This window comes from Dasypus novemcinctus, chromosome 18, assembly GCF_030445035.2.
Source record: "Dasypus novemcinctus isolate mDasNov1 chromosome 18, mDasNov1.1.hap2, whole genome shotgun sequence".
NCBI classification, from domain to species: domain Eukaryota; kingdom Metazoa; phylum Chordata; class Mammalia; order Cingulata; family Dasypodidae; genus Dasypus; species Dasypus novemcinctus.
In genome coordinates, this window is record NC_080690.1 from 28,779,935 (window position 1) to 28,801,799 (window position 21,865).

Sequence of the window (21,865 nt, forward strand, 5' to 3'; positions counted from 1 at the left end):
GATTTCATTCCATAGGTAACGATTAAGAAAGGCTTGATTGCTAGGAATAGGCAGCCTACATAAAAGACACATAATTTATTTTCTGGTGTATTAGAAAAGAGGCATCCTGATTCTGAAAGGGTTTATTTATGCACCCAGAACTGTAAAACAGGCAGCTTATTAGTTTTCACAAGCAGGCCTCCAATTGTCCTCATTATCCGTTTGCAAAAGCTGTGGGTAGGCCACCATCCTGGTGGTGTTTGTGATAGATGCAGAAGGTATTTTTCTCCTGTGTATAGTAAACATTGCTGCGATTTTACAGTTACACATTTTTATACAATATTTTCTGTTCCTCTCATCCCATGCACATTACAGATGTTCATTGGAATGATACATGGGTGAATAAAAGACATCTATGTGCTCAAATGCATTTTCTGAAGTGTTTAATTGTTTCAGAAAGTTTCAGGCTCATTTTACAAACACAATGTTAAGTGTGCATGGGTGTTTCATTACATTACAAAACTGTTTAGACCTCTAAATGTTCCAGAATAAAATATGGAAACTGGATTTTATTTCCCCAGTTTATATCCCAAATCGTGGAGCCAGAGAAGTGACAGGATACATTTTGGGGCTGTCCCTCCACTGACTGCAGTTAAGAATCTGCCCCTGTTCCCATAATAAATTCAGTTTGGAGCACGTAGAACTTGGCAGCAATATTTCACTACAGGCTGAGAGTTGGCACATGAGGAGAACACCCAGTCAGCATTGGCTAAGTCTTTGCAAAATAAGTTAGAAGGGGAATTGATCGTTTAGAATTTCATCGTGTAGTATATGTCTTAAAAGAGAGATTTCTGAGTGAAATGGCAAGCACATGCTGTCTCTGCCTCCTAGTCAACCAGCTTTTGTAAATTGCAAGATTGATCACCAACAAAAGAGAAGGATTTCATCTTCTATTATCAAACTGACTTAACTTTCCTAATTAACCAACAATAGTTCAGAGCAGTAGTTTCTGGAACGAACTAGAATCCTGTTTCCTACTTAGTCAGAAGTACACCTCACTATTTACTTCCCCTAGACCTTGGTTGGGGAAGAAATCTCTATATGCCTGGTTAACAGAAAAAAAAAAGGCCTCAATTTTTACTGATCCCTCATAAATCCTCCCCATTCTGCAGAGACCCACCTAAGGTGACCTTTGGGGGTTTTGCTATTTGGCATGCATCTTCTATAATTAAACAGCAAAATGGAAAAAATGCTGGTAGGATTTAGGTCATTTTTTCTCATTGGGGGTGTTTATTTGAGGACCTTCAAGAGAGATGAGTCCTGACGCCTGTGGTGTCAGTTAGAGATATGTGAGGGAAAAGGCAGTGTCTGCCCACATTTATTTCTAAGCTTTCTCCTTGAGCACACTAGGCCTGTGCTCTGTTGTAACTGGAGAAAACAGACAAACAAATAAACAAAAACCTCTAGAAGTACATGCCTATTATGTACAGAGGTACACCAGAGTAGCATTTCATAAAACTAAAAAATAAATGGATTTAGCATGACACATTTTAAACCACCAGATACTGTGGCATCTAGTAAGCAATAATTTTAAAGTCAACAAGTTTGCAGGCCTTATGAAATGATTGCTCTGTTATTCAACAACAACCAAAAAAGGTTGTCATGGCAACCCCTGTGGCCCATTACCTATAACATAGCATAGTTCTTTGGGGGAATTTATAAAGAGGATAAGGGAAGTTGGGTTTAGCATTCAGTTTTATTAAAATAATGAAGGCAGTTGCATCTTTGTTATGACCTGCTGGGCCTGTGATCTTTGTGGACTATGTTAATGTTTAAGTAGGACATTTTCAGATGATAATGCCAGGCACCCTGTCTGGGGATTATTGAACCTTACTTGGGTAAGGATATCTAGAAGGTCAACTTGAAAGTTTGAAGAAGGTAGTAGGAGGCTAGGAATCTATGCCTTTCAGTTATTGCAAAGGCTCTGTTTCTTTATTTTCCCACCTGCTATTGAAATACTTATTATCTGAAAATGGATTGCAAGTGACTCTTTGCAAATGGGGCTTGTGTTCTTCTCATCATAAGAGTTTTAGTTTTTCCAGTGTGCACATTTTCACGCTGCACCAAACCTTTGTTTTCCTGCTCAGGGTGCCAGCTCCAGCATTTTTCTTTCTGAATAATGTGCAGAATTGCTGTGCTGACTTGTTCATAAAAAGTATAGCCTAGCTAACAGAGCTGCACTAGCCAAACCCCAACATCTTATTTTCCTGAAGGCCTTTCATCTTAGTTTGTCAGCAAACTGGAACCTATAACCTGACAGTGTAAAATCCTTGATGGTTAATTTTGCTTATAGTGTCTTCTATTGTTATTGGAGGAAAGAATGAAGGGAGGGAACTTTCAGGTGTGTTAAAAGGCAAATGGTACTGTGAGCCCTGTCTTAACTAAAATCCAAGCAGTTTATTGGCAAATTTCACTTAACTAAGAATCTGAATGTAAAAGAGAGTTTGTTAAAAAACAGAATTCACCTTGGATTTGACGTGTTCATACTTGACTTGATACTAGCAGGCTGAATTGCGGTGACAGGGATCATTTTTGTTGACAACAGCTGGAAATACAACAGCTATATTATTATAATTAGGATCAGCATCAAGCTGGATTATAATAGGGGCTTTCTTGGAGAAATGGCACAGTGTCAAATTTATAGTCACTAGCTAAATGAGTCTCTTGTATCCTCAACAAAGGGACAAAAACAGTTCCAAATGAAAACACAAACAGAGAATCCTGGTGGTTATATTTCCCGAGTATTACTCAGGGTCCTATTTATCACACACCAACACTTGCCGCTTTGAAGAAACATTATCCGGCAAGGTTTTCACTTTTCAATTTGCCTCCGTGGTCTGCATTCTGCATTCATTTCCATGGAGAAACCTACACCGCACCTTGACTAGAAATCTTTTCTGCTGCAAGATTAACCTCAAAGCATCCATTTCCCCCCTCTATGGGTAATCACTTGACAAATGCATCTACAAAACCTCCACAAACATCTTTTCCCGTATACAGGTGCGTCAACAGTCTTGAATCACTATTAGGAGCAATATCATCCCTGACAAAAAGGAGTGCTGTCTTTTCATTTCCAGATGTCTGAAGTTGAACGATGTGGATTTCCTAGGAAGTGAGACACCAGGAAGAAATATCCTGGATGAGGATGTGGGTAAAATCTTGTCTTGGCCTTCTTGCAGTACCCAGCCCCACCCTTCATCTTGGCTTTTAAGTGGGATCATCCTAGGTTGCCGGGATGGTGTTCATTCAAATGCTATCCATTCAAGTAACATGGACAAAGTTGTGCTGACAATGTCCTCTGTGCCTGGCCTGTGCTCACAGCATCTAAACATAGTTTATTTTGGGGCCATGAGTAATTTATACTCCAGAAGAAACTGAGGTAGGATGGATCAGATGGGAGAATGTGAGATAGTATGCTTGCATCTTTGTGTGTGTGTGTGCATGTTTTTGGGGGGGAAATCAATTTTCTTACTGAGGATATAGACAAATCATCATATTTATGATTGTCTTCTTTTGTTTTTCCCCAATCTTGAGGACATATATTATTATTGAAGTCACCATGCAAAACTACACACAGCCATAAATTATAACATCCATCACCATTTAAAATTGTAAGGACTATCTATTTTGTTATTCAGTCACACATACACACACACTTAATGGATATGTGACAACAGTAATAGTAAGCTCAGATATGTCAATTACTCTTCTATAATCTTTGCATAAAGTATTACATTTAATTTTCTCTGCAGGCCTATGATGTAACAATTAATATTACCTACCGTTTTTACAGATTAGGAAACAGAAGCTTAGAAAACTTTTGTTACTTGACCAAGGACACAGAAGTAAATCTGGAAATGGAATATAAAAGAAAGATTCTGGTTCAAGGTAGTCTGTGTCAAAATTTGTCTTCTTGGTCATTGTTTTATACTTCTTATCTCATTTTATCCACACAGAACTTTGAGGTTTACAGAATAAAACTTATCATCTTGGTATATGAAGAAACTGAATCAAAGAGCAAGCAAATGATGGAAACTTAGCCTGTCTTTATTCCTATTTTTGCTTTGTTTGTTTTGCCTTATTTATTTATTTAGGTACTGGGGCTGGAGAATGAAATCTGGACCTCATATATGGGAAACTAGCACTCAACCACTGAGCCACATCAGCAACCCTGAGTTGTTTTTTTAGTTTGTTTGCTTGTTGTTCGTTTTTTGTTTGTTTGTTTGTTTGTTTTAGGGGGCACCAGAACAGAAACCAGAATGTCCCATGTTTGAAGCAGGCACTCAACTACTTAAGCCGCTTCCGCTCCCCAATTTTTTTATTAGAGAAGTTTAGGTTTACAGAAAAATTAGCAGAAAATACAGAATTCCAATATACAATCCCCCCAAACATGCAGTTTTCCCTATTATTAACAGTTAGTATTAGTATGGTGACTTTGTTACAATTAATCAAACACTATTTTTATAATTATAACATTAACAAGAATCCATAGTTTACATTAGGGTTCTCTGTGATGTATACTCCTATGTTTTTTTAAATTTTATTCTCTTAACATATATACAACCTAAAAATTCCCCTTTAAACCACATTCAAATATGTTATTCAGTGGTGTTAATTACATTCACAAATGTAAAGAAATTCTGTATTAATTAAGCATTAACTCCCCATTTTTACTCCTACCTCAGACTCTGGTAAGCTGTACCCTAGTTTCAAACTCTATGTATTTACTTATTCTAATTAGTTAACATTAGTGAGATCATGCCATAGTTCTACTATTGTGTCTTCTTTCTGCAGGGCAGGCTGCCATCTCACAGACTGGCAACACTGTACAGGCACCTGGTACGGGAACAGAGCCAGGGACCCACAGTGGGGGGCAAGACAGCTCCACACCACACCAGGGAGGGGACAGAGAAGGGATTGGCAAGGGTGCTACAAGCTTCTACCATTTTAAAAACTGTACTTTAGACTCAACATTTTTCCAGTTACTATAACCTTTTATCTATTTTTCTTTGTTTGTGTGTTTGTTTGATTGTTTTGGAGATTTGAGGAAGAGGACTCTACCAGTTTTTGCTAATTGTTCAACGATTCAGTGGGGGAACAGCGCCCTGGTTCCTCTTGTGCCACCATCTTGGTTGACCTGTCCCAGTGTTCTTGGTAATATAATGGGATACCATCCATAAGTCTATTAGATCAAGTTATGATAACCAGTAAAAATAGATAAGGTCATTATCATTCTTGTAGCAGTAAATGCCTGAGAAAATATCTCAATTCTCCATTTAAAGAGAAATGATCTCCATTCCCCTTTATGAATTATGAATGATTTAAAATATAGTTCACTTTATTAACAAATCTGAAGAAGAGTTCTTCACGATCGTCATTATAGAAGTGAATATCTCTATGAGAAGGGGTGATGTTAAATTTTACAAAGGTAGGTGTCCACTATAGCTGTTCTCAGGCATGAATTTACATGAAAATTTTCTGAGATTTTTTTCCAAAGTCTCCACACAATCCCTATATTATCTTTCCCCAGATCTGGAAGAAGCCCTAGAGGTCTACACATTTTTCAAAGCTAGATTCTGATACACAGGCCAAGTTGATGCTCACTGACTTAGCATGTGGTAATTTCTATGCTCAGTCCTGCTGTATACATATTACTTTGTTTAACCATTACAATAATATATTATGCATTAACAATTATATAGGTATTTACAAATCACATAATAAATTGGTACTAGCAAAACCATTCTGTGAATTTGAAAACTAAGTCTAAGAATAGTTAAATTATTTGCCTAAAGAAACAGAGATAAGTGTTTCAAAATAGGTTGGAACTATTCCTTCCCCAAACTGTTAACTCCATCCCATTGCACCTCAGCACACTCTTCCCACACATCTATCTATCTATCTATATATATATAATGACTGTCACTCTTCAGAAAATATTTGGAGTTCTCTTTTTATATTTCTCTATTAAATTGAGAAGTCACTTTAAACATAATTTTGGTGATGGAAAGGATTTTTGACTATTTTTTCACTCCTCTTTTTCCAGTGCCTAGTCAGAGCCTGAAACTAAAGCTCCAATTCATTTACCTAACATCACACTGGTATAGACTTTGACATTATTTTTATGGTTACATATTACTTTATAATAGAAGAAAAGAAGTTCCCTTAAAACAAAATGAAAAAACAAAACAAAGCTAACACCCAATAAAAAAACATAGCAAAACAAATAATTGTTGCATAGTCTTTCTCACTGAAGAGTTCATTCTAATCAATCTTTTTTTTTATATTAATCATGAAGAATAATTTATTATTGTTTGAATTTTTTTTTAAATTTTTTTTTTATTGACTTTGTAATAATATTACATTAAAAATATATATGTGAGGTCCCATTCAACCCCATCCCCCCACCCCCCCCCTCCCCCCCCAACAACACTTGTTCCCATCATCATGACACATCCATTGGATTTGGTAAGTACATCTTTGGGCACCTCTGCACCTCATATACATTGGTTCACATCATAGCCCATACTCTCCTCCATTCCATCCAGTGGGCCCTGTGAGGATTTACAATGTCCGGTGATTGCCTCTGAAGTACCATCCAGGGCAGCTCCATGTCCCAAAGACGCCTCCACCTATCATCTCTTCCTGCCTTTCCCCATACCCTTCGTCCACTATGTCCACTTTTCCCATTCCAATGCCACCTCTTCTATGTGGACATTGGATTGGTTGTGTCCATTGCACCTCTATGTCAAGAGGAGGCTCAGATTCCACCTGGATGCTGGATGCAATCCTCCCATTTTCAGTTGTAATCACTCTAGGCTCCATGGTGTGGTGGTTGTCCTTCTTCAACTCCATCTTAGCTGAGTGTGGTAAGTCCAATAAATCAGATTGTAGGTGCTGGAGTCTGTTGAGGCTCAGGATCTGGCTATCACATTGTCAGTCCAGAGATTCAAATCCCCTAAATATATCTTAAACCCCAACATTAACTGCACCTCCAGCACATTGGCATGAAAGTCTTATGAAGGGAGATCCCATCTGAGTCCAGATTCATCACACATAAACACCATTTCCAAAGAGGGGCCATCTGCCCTGGTAGTTAACCCCATCGGCCATGACCATAACTCCCGTGGGTCTCTTTAGCCCTCAAAGGAACCAATATCTGGGGGTTGTATCTGCTTTATCTGTCTCTCTCACTCTGCTCAGTTGTGCATGAGGGCAAACCTTCTGCCAGCCTCCAGACTCTTTTTTAGAAACTTGTAGCCATATAAACTCATTTCTCCTTTCCATTTCCCCCTTACTTTAGGTCAAACAGCATTTTAAAGTCATGGTATTTTATGTAGACATGGATATTCTGCTGATCCGCATTGAACCTTCCGTATAAGGTCATTTTCCAGTTGCATCATCAGTTGGTAGTTGATAGTGGTCCCTCGTTGCCAGGGAGGCTCATCCCCGGGTGTCATGTCCCACGCTGGGGGGAAGGCATTGCATTTACATGCTGAGTTTGGCTTCGAGACTGGCCACATTTGAGTAACATGAAGGCTGACAGGAGGAAATTCCCAGGCACAAAGTTGTTCTAGGCCTTGTTCTTATTTTGGGTTTATCAGCTCACAAGCATAGTCATTAGCATCAGGGGCTCACTGTTGAACCCTCACTCCCTCCCGGTCCCCGCCACTGTACCTGGGAGACTGTCGCTGCTCCCCTAGGGACCACGACAGAGCACCACTGGCCAGGAACCCAGGACCCCCCCTACTGTGGTTTTTAATTGTTGCCACTATGAGTATATCCAAACATTACCATGCACCCTGGACATATGTTCTGTACAGCTCCCTGTCAGCCATATATCACCTGTCATTGGTACCCCATACCAGTATCCCTCCATTGCCATTGTTGAAACACTCTGTGATCCAGAACTCCCCGAAATTTGAAGCCCAATATAATTTCATGGTCCCTTACTAGGGAATGGCATATAGCGATGAGCTTAAAGGATAGATAAAGAACTTGGATAAAGTTAGATAAAGAACTTAGATAAAGAATGTTGACTTGAAAAAATTCCACATCCTATCTTTTTCTTCCCCCCCCCCCTAATTATTCAGCTTTTCTTCACAGGAGTCCTAGACCACAGCAATGTATATATATAATATACAGCACTCCCACACATCCACCAGAAAACCTTTTCCCTTCCACAGTGATACTCTTATGCCCTATTCATATCATATTTACTTAAAGTGATGTACAGAGTCTGAGACATTAGCTTTCTAACAAGGTGACATCTGTGCTTACATTGTGGTGCATACTTTAGGATACACAGTTCTTTACATTTTTAGTTATCCTATGTTTTACATTATGGTTTACATTATCAGTCTGTCATCTCCTATATGTTATAGTGTAATATTACATGTTTTATATCCATCCTTGTGTACTCTCAAGAAACTCCTCTCTTACCCCCCATTTACTTTGGTTCCACACATTTAACGTCCATTTTCCCTTCCACCTTGGTGTCCTCAGTGATAGCCAACCTCCGTTTCCTAAGGAGCCACTTCCAGAGATAGATGGAATAGTGTTCAGGTCCTAACTTACTCAACTGCCCCAATGCCCTGGGAGCCACCCTTTCTCTCGAGGGATACAGTTCCCTCTATTTGATGGCATTAGTCCTCCCCAGGATGTGGGTCCACCCCCACTCTCACTACTTGGGTTTCTACCCCATGGTGTCACCCACTCTGGCAGAATGAGCATTTAGACATTCCCCAGGAGCCCGTCCTGCATCAGACCCTCCCCTCCGAGCATTCTAAACAGGTAACCCTCTTTATTATATTTTGATATGATTTTCTCGGCATTTTACTCTCCACCAACACCTGACCCTCTCCTGGTTCGTATGCTACCCCTCCCTCCCCCCACTTTTGCGCAACGTTACCCATCCGTCCCTCCCCAGCCACCCTCAAACCCGCAAAGCCCCAAGCAAAGGCAACCCCTTGCCCCCCTTTTATCTCTTCTTTGTGTTCATACTTACCACCATCTCGTCTTAAATTCGACCCCTGCAGACATCGGCTCATATCCTTCCTCCACCCTCCGATTTCCTATAAGCCTATCGTTCAGTCTCTTGCTATCTAGGGCAGCTTGTTTATTTCATATCATTGAGGTCATGTAGTATTTGTCCTTCAATGTCTGGGTTGCTTCACTCAACATAAGGTTCTCAAGATTCATCCATGTTATCACATGTGTTTGTAGTGTGTTTGTTCTTACAGCCGAGTAGTATTCCATTGTGTGTATATACCACATTTTATTGATCCACTCATCTGTTGATGGGCATTTGGGTTGATTCCAACTTTTGGCAATAGTGAACAATGCTGCTATGAACATTGGTGTACATATATCGGTTTGTGTTCTTGTTTTCAGTTCTGCTGGGTATATACCCAGCAGTGGTATTGCTGGGTCATATGGCAAATCTATGGCTAGTTTTTTGAGAAACCGCCATACTGTCCTCCAGAATGGTTGGATCCTTCTGCATTCCCACCAGCAGTGGATGAGTGTTCCCCTTCCTTCACATCCTCTCCAGCACTTGTATTCTTCTGTTTTTTTCATAGCTGCCAATCTTATGGGTGTAAGATGGTATCTCATTGTAGTTTTGATTTGCATTTCCCTGATAGCTAGAGATTTGGAATATTTTTTCATGTGTTTTCTTGCCATTTGTATTTCTTCTTCGGAGAAGTGTCTGTTTAAGTCTTTTTCCCATTTTTTAAATGGGTTGTTTATCTTTTTATTTTCAAGATATAGGAGTTCTTTATATATGCAAGTTATAAGTTTCTTATCAGATATATGGTTGCCAAATATTTTCTCCCACTGTGTGGGCTCCCTTTTTACTTTCTTGACAAACTCCTTTGAGGTGTAGAAGGCTTTAATTTTGAGGAAGTCCCATTTATCTATTCTTTTGCTGCTCGTGCTTTTGGTGAGATATTCATAAATCCATTTCCTATTACAAGGTCCTGTAGATGTTTCCCTACACTGCTTTCTAAGGTTTTTATGGTCTTGGCTCTTATATTTAGGTCTTTGATCCATCTTGAGTTGATCTTTGTATAGGGTGTGAGATGGTAATCCTCTTTCATTCTTCTACATATGCTATCCAGTTCTCCAGACACCATTTGTTGAATAGGCCACTCTCTCCCAGTTGAGAGGGTTTGGTGGCTTTATCGAATATTATGTGGTTTTATATGTGAGGTTCTATATCAGAGCTTTCAATTCGATTCCATTGGTCTATGTGTCTCTCCTTATGCCAATACCATGCAGTTTTCACCACCGTGGCTTTATAGTATGTTTTGAAGTCAGGTAGTGTGATTCCTCCAATTTCGTTTTTCTTTTTCAGTATGTCTTTGGCTATTCGGGGTCTCTTTCCTTTCCAAATAAATTTCATAGTTAGTTTTTCTAGTTCCTTAAAGAAGGCTGCATTGATTTTTATTGGGATTGCATTGAATGTGTAGATCAGTTTTGGTAGGATAGACATCTTAATAATGTTCAGTCTTCCTATCCATGAACAAGGAATAGTCTTCCATTTATTTAGGTCTTCTTTGATTTCCTTGAACAATCTTATATAATTCTCGGTGTATAAGTTCTTTACCTCTTTAGTTAAATTTATTCCTAAGTATTTGATTTTTTTATTTACTATTGTGAATGGTATTTGTTTCTTGATTTCCTCCTGATCTTGCTCATTATTGGTGTACAGAAATGCTACTGATTTTTGCGCATTGATCTTATAACCTGCGACTTTACTAAACTCATTTATGAGTTCTAGAATCTTCGTTGTAGATCTCTCAGGGTTTTCTATGTATAGGATCATGTCATCTGCAAATAATGAAATTTTGACTTCTTCCTTTCCAATTTGAATGCCTTTTATTTCTGGTTCTTGCCTCAGTGCTCGAGCAAGTACTTCTAAGACAATGTTAAATAGGAGCGGAGACAGTGGGCATCCTTGTCTTGTTCCTGAGTTTAGAGGGAAGGAGTTTAGGATTTCTCCATTGTAAACAATATTGGCTTTAGGTTTTTCATATATACTCTTTATCATGTTCAAAAAATTCCCTTGTATTCCAACCTTTTGGAGTGTTTTTATCAAGAAAGGGTGCTGTATTTTGTCAAATGCTTTTTCTGCATCAATAGATATAATCATGTGATTTTTTTCCTTCAATCTGTTTATATGGTGTATTACGTTGATTGATTTTCTTATGTTGAACCATCCTTGCATACCTGGGATGAATCCCACTTGGTCGTGGTGTATAATACGTTTAATGTGTTGTTGAATACGATTAGCAAGTATTTTGTTAAGTATTTTTGCGTCTAGGTTCATTAGAGAAATTGGTCTGTAATTTTCCTTTCTTGTGATGTCTTTGTTTGGCTTTGGTACTAGGGTAATGTTGGCATCATAGAAGGAGTTGGGTAACGTTCTTTCTGTTTCGATGTTTTGGAATAGTTTCAGCAGGATTGGTGTCAGTTCTTTCCGGAATGTTTTGTAGAATTCACCTGTGAAGCCATCTGGCCCTGGGCTCTTCTTAGATGGGAGATTTTTAATAACTGATTCTATCTCTCTGCTTGTGATTGGTTTGTTAAGATCATCAATTTCTTCTTTTGTCAATATGGGCTGTTTATGTGTTTCTAGGAATTTGTCCATTTCCTCTAGATTGTCATTTTTGTTGGAATATAGTTTTTCAAAATATCCTCTTATGATAGTCTTTATTTCTGTGGGGTCAGTGGTGATATCGCCTTTCTCATTTCTTATTTTGTGTATTTGCATCTTCTCTCTTTTTTTCTTTGTTAGTGTTGCTAAAGGTTTGTCAATTTTGTTAATCTTCTCAAAAAACCAGCTCTTGGTCTTATTTATCTGTTCAAGTGCTTTCTTATTTTCTATTTCATTTAGTTCTGCTCTTATCTTTGTTATTTCCTTCCTTCTTCTTCCTGTTGGGTTGCTTTGTTGTTGTTTTTCTAATTCCTTCAAATGTGCAGTTAGTTCTTCAATTTTTGCTCTTTCTTCTTTTTTGATATATGAATTTATGGCTATAAACTTCCCTCTCAGTACTGCTTTTGCTGCATCCCATAAATTTTGGTATGTTGTGTTATCATTATCATTTGTTTCAAGGTAGTCATTGATTTCTTTTGAGATTTCCTCTTTGACCCACTGTTTTTCTAAGAGTGTGCTGTTTAATTTCCAAATCGTGGTGTGAAATCTGGGCTTCTGTCCCTTGCAAATCTCCAGCTTGACTCCACTGTGGTCAGAGATAATGTTTTGTATGATTTCAATCTTTCTGAATTCGTTCAGCCTTTCTTTGTGGCCTAGCATATGATCTATCTTGGAGAATGATCCATGTGCGCTTGAGAAAAATGTATATCCTGCTGTGTTTGGGTGTAGCGATCTATATATGTCTATTAGATCGAGCTCCTCTAATATACTATTCAGATGTTTTGTTTCTTTGGTGATTCTCTTTTGAGATGTTCTGTCCAGAGTTGATAGTGGTGTATTAAAATCCCCCACTATAATTGTAGATGTATCTATTCTTTCACTTAGTTTTTCCAGCGTTTGCCTGACGTATTTAGAGGCACCCTTGTTAGGGGCATAGATATTTATGATTGTTCGATCTTCTTGACAGATTTTCCCTTGGACTAAAATGTAGTATCCTTCTTTGTCTCTCACAATTGTTTCACATTTAAAGTCTATTTTGTCTGATATTAATATAGCTACTCCTGCCTTTTTTTGGTTATTGTTAGCTTGTATGATTGTTTTCCAGCCATTCACTTTCAATCTCCATGCGTCTCTGGGTCTAAGATGTGTCTCTTGTAGGCAGCATATGGATGGGTCATATTTCCTTATCCAATGTCCCAGTCTGAATCTTTTGATAGGTGAGTTTAATCCATTGACATTCAGTGTTATTACTATCAAGGAATTATTTGTGTTAGCCATACTTTGATTGGATTTGTGTTTGTCATATTTTGTTTGTATATATTTTTTGTCTTTTTTGTTGTTGTTGTTGGTCTTATACTCTCCTCCAACTTTGCCTTTCCTGTTTTTTCCTTTCTTCCTGCAGCACTCCCTTTAGAATTTCTTGAAGGGGAGGTTTCTTGTTGGTATACTCTTTCAGTTTCTGTTTGTCTGCGAATATTTTGAACTCTCCATCATATTTGAATGCTAGTTTAGCTGGATAAAGTATTCTTGGTTGGAAATTTCTTTCCTTTAGTACCTTGACTATATCATACCACTGTCTTCTTGCCTCCATGGTTTCAGAAGAGAAATCAGCACTTAATCTAATTGAGCTTCCCTTGTATGTGATGGTTTTATTTTCTCTTGCTGCTTTTAGGATTTTCTCTTTGTCTTGAGCATTGGATAATTTGACAAGTATATGTCTTGGGGTGGGCCTGTTGGGGTTTATGACTTGTGGAGTGTGCTGTGCTTCTTGGATATGTACATCTGTCTCTTTCAGTATATTTGGGAAGTTTTCAGCCATTATTTCCTGCAACACTCTTTCTGACCCCTTTCCCTTCTCTTCACCTTCTGGAATGCCTATAATACGTATGTTTGAGCGTTTTGCATTGTCATTCAGGTCCCTAAATCCTAATTGGATTTTTTCTATCTTCTTATTGACCCCTTCTACTATCTGTTTGATTTCTGATGTACTGTCTTCCACATCACTAATTCTCTGCTCTGTCTCTTCTAGTCTGCTGATATTTGCTGCAAGTGTATTTTTGATTTCTTGAACTGTGGTGTTCATTCCCATCATATCTGTTATGTTTTTGCGTATGTCTGCAATTTCCCCTCCAAGTGATATCTTCATGTTGTTAACCTCTTTCATTACTGCATCAAATTTGTCGGTGATAAATGTTCTGAGATCTTTCATTGCTTGTGCCAAGTTTTGCTCCCCTTCGTGATTATTGGTTTGTTGATTGGATTCAGCCATGTTTTCCTGATTATTGGTTTGGTTTGTAGATTTTTGTTGCTTTCTGGTCATCTCTTTATTTTGACGAATTTAATCAGTTCCTTAGCTTCTTTGTCTGCTCTTGGAGGTTAATTAGTTGTTATTTTTGCATAGGTGTTATATCTTCTCTTTGTCAGATTTTTCTTCTTATTCTAGTTACTTGTTATTGGTTAAGTTCACTTTAGAGGAAAGTATTAGTGTTGGGGAAAGGCAATTGTGTAAGCAAGGGAAAAGTGTAAAGTTGTATTGGTGATGTATGTTAACAAAGCAAGAATATGAGATCTGGAAGGATGGAGGTTAGATTCATGTAGATTGTATAGAGTTATAGCTGTAGGTAGAGTACCTTTTATGAAGTAGATGACTGAATTTGGGAGGAATATGGTATGAACTACAAAGCTATTGTTTTCATGAGAGAGGGAGAAAGAAAGGAGAGGTAATAGTTTCAAGAGTGGATAATAGACAGAAAACAGAACAAAGGTATTAGAAATTAAGAGTTAGACACTTTGTGGATCAAAGAACGGGAGGTTGGGGGTGGAATATAGGAGAGACAGTAGATGATAGTGGATATCAAGATGCAGGGGAAGGGGGATAGTGTAGGTAGCCTAAATCAGTTCACACAGAAATGAGGCAGTGGAGGATCGGAAAACCCAGCAAATGTGAGGTGTTCCCTGTAGCACCTATTGTATACTTGAATGAAAATAAAAATAAGTGGAAGATGAGGGACAAGAGGGAAAGAGAAAACCGAAAAAAAAAAACTAATTATAATAAAGAAAAAAGAAAGACAAGAAGAAAGGAAGAAAGAAAAAGAGGATGGGCAAACGGTGGGGAACGGATAGGGAGAAGAGAGATACAGGTATACACGTGTCACAATTGCAACACTATCTAAAACAACAACTTCCCCCCGCTTTGCCCTAAAACCCCCCGTCTGTCTGCCCAAATGGGTCTGCAAGCACCTCCCTTCCCACAAACCCCCAATAGGCCGCCCAGGGCCCACGAACTCCCCAGTACTGCAGATGCTCTAAAAAAAAAAAAAATAAAATACAATAAAATAAAGTAAGATAAATTAAAAAAAGAAAAAAAAAAAAAAAAAGAACAGAAACCCCTCCGCAGGCCTGGCTCCGCCCGCCGCGGAGGCTTGGACCGGCTCTGCCCGGCTCCTTACGCCGCCTCGGCCTGGCCTGGCTCCGCCTGGCTCCGCTCGCTACAGCGGCCCAGCCGGCTCCCGCGTCCACCTCCCGCCACCGAGGCCTGGACCGGCCCCGCCCGGCTCCGTACCCGCCGTGGCCTGACCCGGCTCCGCCTGGCTCCGCTCGCTACAGCAGCCCGGGCCAGCTCCAGCGTCCGCCTCTCGCCACTGCGGCCTGCACCGGCCCCGCCCGGCTCCGTATGCCGCCGCGGCCCGGCCCGCACACCACCGCGGCCCAGCCTGGCCCTGCTCGGCCCCGCCCGGCCCCGCCCGGCCCCGCCCGGTCCCGCTCGCCGCTGGCGCAGCCTGGCCCGGCTCCGGCGTCCGCTGCTGCGGCCCGACCTGGCTCAGCTCCACCAAGCGGGGCTAGATGCCTCGTTTCCGCCTACCCAAGGAGGGAATCCTCTACAGGTAGCTGGGATCTCCGTGTATCTTTCACAGATGAATCCTCTCTGTTACCTTCCCTCCAAATCGATGTCCAGACACCTCCGGACCAGCAAAAATCCCGAAACAATCCGGTCCCAAAGAGTCTCCAACGCCGCCCAGCCGATTCCCTGCAGAAGACCCTAACAGGGATGTTCACTCAGCCGCCATCTTGCCCTTCTCCTAATCAATCTTATTCTGTCAGTTCTTCCAGTAACTCTTAAATCTTTTCCTTCCTATCCATTTCTGTTATGACTTATTTGAACTAATTATAGACTTAAGAGAAAAGTTGTGAAAATATTTCCTCTCTAACCCTCATTGATCTTACCCTAACTTACTATCTTACATAACCCAAATACAGTGATCAAAACAAGGAAATTAACTTTACTATCCATTTAAATTGTCCCTACCCAGTGTTAAGGTTTAATCCCCTCTTGACTAGACTACCGCTATAATGTCATTACTAGTATTGTCTCCTAAACTTCTCCGTCTCTGCCTCCAATTAAATCTGAGTCCACTACTAGAAAAACAGTCCATAGATGGTTTTCAGATTACATCTTCAGCCTTGGCTTTAAAGATTGTTTTTTTTTTTTTTTCATTCACTTTTGCTCCACCTAGACTTTCTGGCACTTTTATCTCACCAGCAATATTATGCTTCCAATTCATCACTTTCATTCTTCTCTATCCCATGTAATAAGTAGTCAAATAACAACAAATATTCCATCTCCATATGTTCATGCTCACTAACTAGTTTATGAGTTACTTGTAAAAGTGAGTCTAAATTTTTATTTTAATATTGTTCCCAATGTCTGATGGCGTATGTTGTAAATAAAATTTTTTGAGTTCATTTTTTTTTTGTTACTGTGTTTTTTGTAGAACTTCTGAATCATCGTTATGAGAAATTCTAATTTTACAGGATTATCAACTCGTCAACAAATATTATTCTTTCATTTCCCTGGGTAGTGAAACCCTCCAAACATCCTTTGATTAATAATATTTGTCTAGGGCTCTGTCCATTTCAGGAACACAGGATGCTTGGCTCTCCCCCTCCATCCTACCTTCCAGGGTTGAAACACTCTTCCCTGCTGGGAGTGTTGACTATTGTCACTCATAACTGATGTTTTCTGTCACCAATCCACGATTGTTCTTGGAGGAAGGAAGTGCCTGACCTGAGGTCAATGCCCCATTCTCAGGGGTAGCCCATGTCTAATAATTAGGTAGTGTGGAGTATGAAGATGGAGTACCCTGAGACCCTTGCTTGTGACTGTGACACAACCAGGTGCTCTCTCTACTAAATCTTGTTTCTTGTGCTTCAACACCGATATTGATAAAAGCGCTCTCCCTAACAAAATTTGTGCAGGAAATCTGTATCTGAGTCTGCTATCCAGGAAACCAATCTGTTACACTTACCTACCATTCCTCATCAATCACTGGATTCTTCATTGAACTAGGAAATATACATTCAACCACTTTTGGGTTGCCAATGCATACCAGATGAGGGAAATATTAGTCTGCCCCATAGAACATGATTTTTGTTACCAAACCAGCCTTCTTCAATGTCTCCCCAGTTTGAGCAGTTCCCAGAATTTGCCATGGAGTCTCACAACGCTTTGCTTTGACTTATGATTCCGTACCTACCCTACTTCCCCTGTTTAAACTCTACCTTTCTTTAAAAAATCAACTCAAATGCATCCTCTCTGACCACCCAGCTTGTGCTGGACTGAGTAGAAGGATTCATACTCAATACTATTGTATTCAATTGAATTTCTAGGTATATTTGTTTTGCTCTTCACCACCATCAGATTCTAAGTTTCTTGAGTGTAGAGATTTTCGTCTAAATTTATGTGCCCCAAATCAAGCAAGCCAAAGGCTTTTGACTGTGTGCACAGAAAAGAGAGACTAAAATCTAAAAAATGTGGTTTTGAGTCTACTACCTATGATATCAATTATCTAAAGCTGATTAATTTCATTTTCCAGTCTAATTTTATATTCTGAAGAAATAAATAAGAAGGGCTAAAATATTCATTTGCTACTTCTGTACTACTTTCCTCACCAGCCAGATTTTCCAGGTATATTGAGTTGTGCTTTTGCAAAACTTAAATGCTGCATATTATATATTATATTGTTAAGTTTAAGTTTTGTATTCCTTTGATATGTTTCCTCTGCATATTCTTAAAGCTCACATGAATCTAACAGGTATCTTTAAATTGCAAACTACAAGGGAATATTAAATAATGCAGATACTACAAAGGTTGTCTTTATATAGTACTCCAGCCTAGCAGTACCTTTTCTTCTAAAAGATTTAGATTTTGTTGAAGTTATGACAGAGCAGTTTAGCTCCATATTTTAAAAAAAGATTCCTTTCCCTCCTATTCTCACACATGAATTTCTGTATGATATGCTACACAAAATTAGCTCTTGGCAAAAAATAATGTGTTAATTATTATCTTTTTTCTCTCATTTTTTTTACTAGGTACGTCTGTCACTAATGTAACAGCTACCGATGCTGATGACCCAGTTTATGGAAACAGTGCAAAGTTGGTTTATAGTATCTTGGAAGGGCAGCCTTATTTTTCCATTGAGCCTGAAACAGGTTTGTGGCCTAACTTTTGAATTTTTATCTTGTTTTGCTTAAGGGAAATACTTTTCTTGGGATTTAGATTAATAAATCTAAATAGGTTAAGTACGTCCCTGCCTGTATCAAAAGAATTTAAATGTGCTCTTCCTGGGCAATGTGAAGTTCTTGGTAAGCCCAACAATTATTTTGATACTGATTAAAATGAATTGCAGCCTCTCTTAGAAGGTCATCTGTTTAACAGATGGTCTGGTTCTGTTTTTCATACTAGAGTAAAAGAAAAAAATGTGTTTATATATCAGAAAGACTCAGATTTAAGTATAAATTCAGTACTTATTGCCTATGCGATGCTTGACAACTGTCAATTATAACTCTTCCTAAACTTCAGTCCCCACATCTGTAAAATGGGTATGTTACCTGCCTTTTAGTGCTTTGATGAGAATCAGATAAAGTAATAAATATCAAGCATACAATCTATGGCACAGGGTAATCATCAATATGTTAGATTTTATTACATTTGCTATTAGATTCCTTATTTGTAAAACAGGATACTGATATCTAACAATTAGAGCTATTATGAAGTTCCCTCTATTGCCAGTAATAAAACTGACTGAAATCCTGATATTTGATGGAACAGATCTTAGAAACCATGAAGCAAATTATTCAAAAAGAAAAAAAAATGTTTTTATCGATTTAGAAAATAACTTTATGAAAATATTAGTTGTGTAAATGAAAATGTGCATCTTCTTATTGTTTTAATTTACTAATTATTACAGGAGTAAAGCTATTTTATCAGATTTTTAAAAATCCTTATTCATTTTGTAGTACATTTAAAATTTATTTTGGACAATATTTTTGCATGTATTTTCTTCTATATCTGGTGATTTTGTTTGCAAATTTCCAGGTAGAAAACCTCAATATGCATGTGCATACTATATATATTTTTTCACGAGTTTCAGTATTATTGAAAGAATTTTCCATGTCTTACCATTAAGTCAATTATAATTAAATTACAAATTTAAATCCTCTCTTTGCTTGTTTCTTTTTTCTTTAATTCCAAGAGTAAAGTCCTCATGCATTTGAAAGTGAGAAGTACATTTATATATAAATAGTTTGTGGCTTAAAAATGAATTTAGATGTAGAAACAGGAAAGAATTCTTATAAAAAGCATTAATCTGGGGCATAATTACATATTCTTCCTCAGTCCAAGAGAGAAGTCTGTCATAAACTTCATCTCATCTGAATCCTTTGTTGGCACTGGGAAATGGCAGAATAGGTAGTCTGCTCTGGGTTTTTAGGGAGAAAAAGTCAAGCCTATAAATATCCTATTGTAATGGCCAAATGTGCTGTGGTAGAGTTGGTACCAGAGTTGGGACTCACCTGGAGGTCCTTGATTTCAGATTTCTTTGAACTTCACTTTTTTTTTTGGCAGTGATTATGGTACAGAGGCTTCTGAATGACAGAAATGTGCTAATTGCCTAAGATGAATTGAATTGTTTCCTTTTTTGCTCCTTGGCCATTGGTTTCCTTGGGTCCTTTTGTTCATCATCCCCAGTGCAATGTAGATATTATTCCAGCAAAGATTCATTCATTATGGTTTGGGCACTGAATAAATACAGGGAGAAAAATTCACAAAGGCTCAGTTTACAAGTATCCGAAAGTACTTTATGGGAGACAGGTTTTTTTTCCAAAATAAATATAAGGAAACATAATGATGCTATTTAAATACTGTATATCTTAAGGATAAATTATTTTGGGTTATAGATATTAAAAGACCCTTACTAAGTCAGAGGATCTGAGTGATTTTTAAGTCTCATTGCTACATATTGACATTTTTTTCTCAGAGACATTTTAATATTTAACACCTGCTTAGCAGAATGAGTGTCTTTCTCAATACACAGGCACAACATGAATATTCTTATTTTAGCTTTATCATTTCCAATTTGGCAAATGAGAAATTGTCTGGTTCTGGTACTACTGTAGATAATGTAATGGAGAGGTGATATTTGAAATAGATACATAGTGGTTGCTCGATCAATATTAATTGGATAGGTGAATTTGAGGTTCTTAAGGAAAGCAGACACAATGGGTTTGGAAATAGAGGCTAAACTCAATAATCAATAGTCTAACTTCTTTAGCACAAATGTAAATATGAGTGAAATATAAACATTTTTGTATAAACACCTGCAAAATTACTTTGTTCAAATGAAAGCAAGGTGTTTTAGTTTTTCCCATAGAATTTAAATTTGACTCTTTCTGAGACTTTTACTCTCTTTTCAAAAATTTTTTGAGACTAATATCTGTATGTGTATATGTGTGTATGTGTATATGTGTATAGTGAGGGAATATATAAGGACTATGCAAAGTCTAATAAAGATTAGCTTTTTTTTTTGGCAAGCATGAAGAAAGTAATTACTGTTTCTAATGACAAAATATGTGTACCAATTGGGTCTTCCAGGAAATAGACACAGAGTCAAAGTTAGGAGTGCAAGGGCTTATTGGGTATGTATGACTATAAAAGATGAAATAGGCAGGAAGCAGGATTAGGCAGATAAAACTTTCATACAGTGTTGCATATCTGATGCTCATAAAAAGAAAGAAGATGAGGCAGGAAAAGAAAATGCAGATCTGACAACACTAGTCAAACCTGTAGTACAAATCTCTGGAGCAAAGATTTCCCTTCGGAGGAGGACCACTTTGCACATAAATAGCCAAACTTTAATAGCCTCCTCTGCCCTGCCACTGGCTGGACCTTGCCTGGGAAGAGTGCTTGTAGCCTAAGGCCTAGCCTGAAGGTTTTCCTCTGGAAGACATCCTCTAACTGCATCCTTTGGCAAGTTCTTTCTTGAAGGTAATCTAAGCAGTGGGCCTCTGTGGCATCACAATGTGCTAATTAAAACAGAAGAGAAAATAACTTCTTATACTATGGAATCACCAAGTGTGATGTTGGAAACAGCAATATACAGGTTATTAAACATTAGCAAGGCTTAAATGAATAGTTATAAATGGATAATAGTGTTAATGGGCAAATTTACTGAAAACAATTGAACGTCATATATCAAAAACATTAAGAATGCTCACCAATTTTGACACAACAGTTCAAAATCTAGAAAATAAAGAAAATGGCAAGAATGAACATAGTCATTACTAAAGATCAATAGTCTTCTGCTAGTGCCTAACAAGATTGCCCTCTACATGATTGTTCTGTCCATGTCTTCAGGAAGTCAACCAGTGTAACTGAGAGAGAAAATGTTAGCTGAATACTATTAGATATTACTACTGATGTGGGGTCATCTCCAGTTCCTTTTTATACAACAAATTTGACCATACAAGCAAGAGTAAGCAAAATGATTAATATTGTGAAAACAGTCAGTCCCTCAAAGGACCATGGAAGTCAGCCATCACTTTGGTCATCATGAAGAGGATTGCCCATTGGCCACTGTCAGCAGGTCCTTGATGCTAGAATATTTTGAAGAAGGAAAAGGAAACCAGAGCATTGGATGCACAAATTTTTTTTATATATCTTGTTTTATCCTTAAAAGAATACTAAGATCAAAACTCAAGCCTTTGAAACAGTCTAGCTCTTTTCTCCCCTTCCTCTTCACACTCCCACTTTGTGGAATTAATTTTCTGTTGTTACCTAGACATTAAAGACATAGGTATACCTAGGTATGCTATTGCCCCAATAGACTTTTA

General features: G+C 38.2%; 1 protein-coding gene across 1 annotated transcript in view; it reads left to right on the forward strand.

Annotated features, from left to right (window-relative positions):
• CDH8 (cadherin 8) overlaps positions 1-21,865 on the forward strand; it is a 422,481-nt gene that overhangs the window by 186,381 nt on the left and 214,235 nt on the right. The window contains exon 4 of the mRNA XM_058279904.2: positions 18,068-18,187. Coding sequence (XP_058135887.1) covers positions 18,068-18,187 — 120 coding nt within the window. The remainder of the gene's footprint in view (positions 1-18,067; positions 18,188-21,865) is intronic.